This window comes from Lactuca saligna, chromosome 5 (assembly GCF_052625555.1).
Source record: "Lactuca saligna cultivar CGN05327 chromosome 5, ASM5262555v1, whole genome shotgun sequence".
Classification (NCBI taxonomy): Eukaryota; Viridiplantae; Streptophyta; class Magnoliopsida; order Asterales; family Asteraceae; genus Lactuca; species Lactuca saligna.
Window position 1 is genome coordinate 208,695,803 of NC_136421.1, and position 6,047 is coordinate 208,701,849.

At 33.3% G+C, this 6,047-nt stretch overlaps 1 protein-coding gene and 1 pseudogene across 1 annotated transcript; one reads left to right on the plus strand and one right to left on the minus strand.

Moving 5' to 3' along the window:
* Positions 1–279: 279 nt before the first annotated feature.
* Positions 280–1,837, plus strand: LOC145046185 (uncharacterized; annotated as a pseudogene).
* A 1,290-nt stretch (positions 1,838–3,127) lies between these two features.
* Positions 3,128–4,882, minus strand: LOC144998736 (putative xyloglucan endotransglucosylase/hydrolase protein 26). The gene is made up of 4 exons (XM_078958470.1): positions 4,659–4,882; positions 4,482–4,582; positions 3,775–3,968; positions 3,128–3,689 (listed from the first exon to the last, which is right to left on the minus strand). Exons 1-4 carry the CDS (start codon positions 4,828–4,830, stop codon positions 3,281–3,283), a joined length of 876 nt encoding a protein of 291 aa, XP_078814596.1. The 5' UTR covers positions 4,831–4,882; the 3' UTR covers positions 3,128–3,280.
* Positions 4,883–6,047: the final 1,165 nt, after the last annotated feature.

Here is a 6,047-nt window from a genome sequence, read left to right on the forward strand (position 1 = left end):
ATACATGTATAGATCTCATTTAGGTCAAAAGTTGAAGAAAAGACATTCGACTTTCATGCAAGGTTCCAAAACTCAATTGTTCTGTAGAACTATACTCCAAGATACCCTTAAGCTTTCATAACCCATAAATTTGCCAACTTTATGTTTTCCATTCATTCAAACTTGCACATACAATAAGAAAAGTGAAACAAAATTTAGAATCTTTAACACTTGCACAGGTCCAGAAAAGTGGGTCCTGAAGCTTTCCTGAATGCAACTTGGTCTCACGCTTCATCAAGCATGAATACAAAGTATGTCTGTGAATCTGTCATCATGAAGGAATTAATCCATTTCCTTGCTAATTCCTATGAAGTAAAGTAAGTATATGTTGTATTGTAATTCCTATTTTGAGGTGTTTTCTGGTTTTTTTTAATAGTTTATTTAATTATTTACTAATCTTCCTATCATTCTATTAATTTGATTAACTCTGAGTTTTGAAAGTTTTTTTTTATTATTTTTGATATTTCTTATATTTACAGTCCACAGACCACAAAAATGGCTTTAATATTATATATTATTTGTGTCTGTTATTGTTGTTATAGTAGCAACAATCTGGAAAGAAGAGAGGACCCCTAACAACATGTATTACCTGTAATTGTCAATTGGTTAGGGCACAGTTGATGAATAGTGGCAAGAATGGTATGTTTTTATTTCGGTATACTCAAAGATGTGAAAATGTGTCACCAACACTAAAAGTATATTAGATATAAAAATGCGAATCTTCTAATTCTTTTATGTATTTTCATGGTTTCATTTTCTTTTATGTTGTTGAAGGAGAAAAAGGTTAGCAGAGATGAAGCAAACTGTGAAAGTTGCAAAGTTTCAGTCAGTCATTCCCATTTCAGGATTCGATTTTGTGCGTGAGGTATCACAAGCTCCATCTGATGTGTGGGTGGTTGTTAGTCTATAAAAAGATGGGTAATCACTAATTCACTACTATTTTGTTTGTTATTGATTAACAATTGATTTTGATTATATGGTTGTTAATGGGAACGTGTGATTGAATAAGTACCCAAAGTGTGGAGTTATAATGCAGTGTGTGGAAGAACTGGCAACAATGTATTAAACTACCAAATTTGTCAAGATTATATCAACTCATTGCATTCCTAATTATCTAGATTGTAATATTCCCACTATGTTGGTCTACAATAATGGTGTAGTGCAGGCAAATTATGTTAGGTTGCATACTTTTGGTAGGAGATGCACTCCATAAGGTATTGCTATGATTTTATGCCAATCAGATCCTGTTCTTAATGATGAACTCAATGGTGAAGCTTATCAAGAAGTTGTTCTTGAAGGAGTGAGGAAAAGGTTTATAGAGATGCACTCCAGAAGGTGTTGTTTTCTTAATGTTTTATGTTAAAGTATAATAGGTTTTGTTTAATAACATCATCTGAGATTTTATCCCCTTTTAGATCTGTTTGTTTGTTTGGATTTCATTTTCTTTGTCTATCCTGTTATCCAACTGCTCTTTGAATTTTTATTGTCAGCCTTGTGAAGGAGTATTGCTTTTTGGGCCTCCTGGGAAAATATTTATTGCCAACGCACTTGCAAATGAAGCAGGAGCTAACTTCATCAGCATAACTGGTTCCACATTTACATCTAAGGTACTCTACTTACATTTCTCTACTCCCACTCGTACATATTTTTTTCATAGTTCTCTAGTGATATTTTTCCTTGTGTCATAGAATGATTGGCTCCTATCTTGTTTTTCGATATTTATACGCAATTTTTTTCTTAGGTCGGTGTTGGTGAAGTTCAATACCATGGTGAGTTGCAAGGCTTGAAGTTGCCATGAAGATTGTCAATGGATAAATTACTCACAGGTTCCTTTAATGTTGTACATGTTTTGCTTTTCTATAAAATATATTATGCAATATTAGCAATGTATTACATAACTTACTATTGGAATGATAATTTGTATTTGACATATTAGTGCAATGAATTATCTTTCTTATTTATTTATTGTATTTTATTTCGTAGTATAAGATTTTTAATGTGTTATTTAATTTGAAAATTACTAAATCTATCAAAGTATATAATTTTTAAAACATTCAAAATTATGACACACAAAAATGTGTGTCGTCTTTTTTTTATGACAGGGGCTTAAATGATACTCAATGCATGTCTTAAATGCGCGTCGTATGGTTACGACACGCAAATGTGTGTCATCTTCCTTTATGACAGGGCCTTCCTTGACATGCATTGCGTGGCGTAAACGCACGTCATAAATACATCGTAAATAGACGACGCGCAAAAGCATGTTATCTCTCGTTATGAGAAGGCCTTCCTTGACATGCATTTGCGCGTCTTCTGAGCGTTTTACGACACGCATTGCGCATTTGCGCGTCGTCTGAGCGTTTTACGACACACATTGCGCATCGTAAAAGGCTATTTTTCTAGCAGTGTCTGCTTCTTCTTCTTCTTCTTCTCTTTCGTCCACACCAAGAAAGGCTCGCGTTAGAGATGCTTAAATACAAAGGAAACCCTAAAAGATCATGAGATTGGCCTGCAACACTTTTTCTCAAAAAATCAACATTTTGACTCCTTGAAACCCTAATTCGATTCATTCTGAAAAATCGGCATTATAATTTCTTGATGACCGATCACGTGATATTGTGCCACTTCCTGATGCTCCATTCCTCAAAACTAACGTCATGTATATTCTTATTTGTCCTGTGGTTATAAACATCAAATGATACTGTAGATCTATTTTAGAATTGTCATATTTGTGTTTGGTGCAAATGAGGGATCTTCTTGGATTTATTCTAAGGAAAAATGTATAGTTGGGTTCACAATAGCGGTTCGTGTAAATGCTTGAGGCAATTGTCTAAAGCATATTATTTAATTTAGCATCCATTATTCGTTTCGTTGGGTACCATTGGCTTGGCATACCTTCCCATTCATACAACTTGCGTTGTTTCATCTATCGAAATTTCAAGCATATTCGATTGTGGTAAAATAATCCTCCAGCATCGCCCTACTTATTACCGACTCATAAATAGTTCGTATAGTTGACGTAAACTAGAATCATCAGGTACTTAAAAGAGTCTATAGTTGATGTAAACAAGAATCTTAAACACTAATAAAAAATACAATAAATAATAGTTTCATCAATATGATAAGGACATTTTTTGGAAACAAACATATGAGGAATACAAAAGAAAAAAGTTGACCATAACGCAAAGAAAGAATCTCAAAATATTGAAATAAAATAGACTTGAAATTAATCTTCCTCTAGTTAGAATTGTGGCTTAGAGCACTCAGGGGGGATCTGGCCTTTAAACCGCTTAAAATCAGTGCAATAGTTATAGATCATGTAGTTGTCTCTCACCCATTTGAGTCGACCCTGTTGATCATTGCTCAATTGCTTGTATACAGGAGACATCCACCAGTTTCCTGGGGTGGGAATAGCACACAGACTAATACTAACAGGTCCATTCCACTTACAAGCTCTTGCCCTAAACCTCCGATAATTAGCCACAAAAGGTGCAGAAGTCCAGTCAATCTTGACCAATCCACCTCTAGTCGCCCAATTATCTGCATTCCATAAACTGGAGTAAACTCTCATCCCTTGTTGATTTGGGTATGCAATCCCTTCACTCTCATAGTTTCTGAACACCCGAATAGGCACACTATCAACATACCATCTGCAATACATAAACAATATTAAAATAACTATTAAACAATCATTAAAGATGTAGAATTTGGTACTTCGATTTGGTTTTTACTTACACTACCATTGTAGGATTCCAGTGAATGGTGTAGTTGTGATAACCGGAAGTTGGGTCAAACCATAATTTGAACTGTTGCTCTTTGTTGCCTTGACCTTGAGTGTAGATGTTTGTGTGGATTGTGTATGGTTCTCCTGTTGAGTTCCCCAAGAACTCAAAGTCGATTTCATCATGTTTAGCACCCGTAGAAGACAACTGTGATCATTATTCAACTTTGTGTTTAGATTTGTTTATGAAATTATACAATCTTGATGTGTTTTTTAGGGTTAAATGCATGAAATAACGTGTTTTCATTGATTTGTTTATTTTAGCATCAAACTTATATTTCTTTCTTTAATAGGATTGTACTTTGAAGAGTAAACCTAATTATGGTATTGTCATCCATACACAAACCAATTTCCATTTGTATACCTGTATATACTTTATGGAAATCACAGAAAAAACATTACATTTTTGACAACTTTAAGGTTTAACTACTTAACCATCTAGGCTTGTTATGATATCCGGTTATCATGATTATTATAATAGGTCATAATACTTAATTTGGAAAAATATTTAGAACTTTTAATATTGTTTGATTGAAAACATATAACATTAGTGGTTAAACGGTGAAGCTACAATGTTTAACTAGAAAGAACTGAAAGATGAAAGTGTGTTGCTGTTTTAAGATATTATCCCTAATTATTTTACGTTGGTTCTTGAACTTACATAATATGCTGTCACGGTTCCAGCCGAGTTTCCTGGCACCAACTTGATTAGCATTTCAATGCTTCCGAACAGGAATGCCCTCTTTGATTGGATGCCTGATCCTGTAATTCAAAGTTGGAACTGGAATTAGAATTGGAATTGGAGTCGGAATCAAAGATCCCATTCTTGAATATATACCTGAAGTTTGGTCCAAAACAAGTCGGAGGTCATCACCGTTGCCTAGAATTGAAGAATGGTGAGCACCCCAATTGAAATACATGCTTTTGGCGATAGTTGCATCAACCATGGCGGAATGGAATGCTATTCCGATCACCAAAACCGTAATCAGCAAAGCTTGAGAACCTGCCATTTTTCAATCTGGTGAATGTTTCTCTAAATTTACTGGGTTTGTTGGTGGTGGTGGTGGTTTCTTTTTAGTTTATATAGCCTTTGTCCAGAATATGCACCTTACCAAGATGAATCTTGTATTCTTTGACTTTGTTTTATAATATATCTTGACCTTGTCTTTCATTTTGACATTCTTGCAGCCTTATATTTGCTTTCTGTTGTAAAAGTTCATGTTAAATTCAAAGTGTGTTTTATTAAGGAAAAAGAAGCCAAGCAAGAATATTGTGCACACCGTATTCCATGTATAAAACTCAGATTAGATATACAACACATTTCTGCTGCATTTGATATATGATAGATTAGCAATATAGATTTTTGCATATTTTAATTCGATTCAGAATGTTATTAATTAGTAGTTTATTATCTAAAAATGTTAAATCAATAAAATTCAAATTCATAATTTTATTATGACATGAGTTGTCTATTTGTCTAGTATATACATTGTTTTTTAGTTGTTAAAACATTTGGAGTAAGAAATATGTTTTATACTTTATTATATAAGGAATGTCTAAAGTTAATACTTACATGCATACATAAACACGCTTTTAGTAGGTGTACTACGCCATAAAAACCTGTGTACAAGCTGTAGAGATGATCGAACGCATAAATTGAACCGGTGCACAGCGGGGTGTGGGACTGTTTTAAAATACATACAAGCCGGCTTTGGGTTACCTATGGTTTTGTATAAGACGTGCATCCCAATCGAACGTAGCTACTTCAATAATTATAATATTATATTCATTATTGAATTATACTGATAAGTTCTTTATAAAGCTTTTACAGCATATATAGTCCTATATTAAATAATAACAGCTTAACAATTGTACATATTTTTGCTAATTGTCTGACTAATAAGTTTTCACAATACCATGCCTTCAACCCTATAAAATCAATAATATAAATTACATTAAAATTTAGAACTCTAGCACAACCATTAAGCACATTAAAGCAACTTAGACGTACATATACTTAAACAGTATTTTTTTAATAACAAAATTGAAGAAAAAGCTTTCTAAAAGCTTTGCTAATTAACTGGAGTTTGCATTGTCATAGGCTTTGCTATATACTAACCATATTACAACACTACGTAATCAAAAGCTTTACAAAAATACACCCACAATATTCTAATTACTAATAGTGTTACCGGACCATTAGCTTTTCCGGAAATTTCTAAATGAA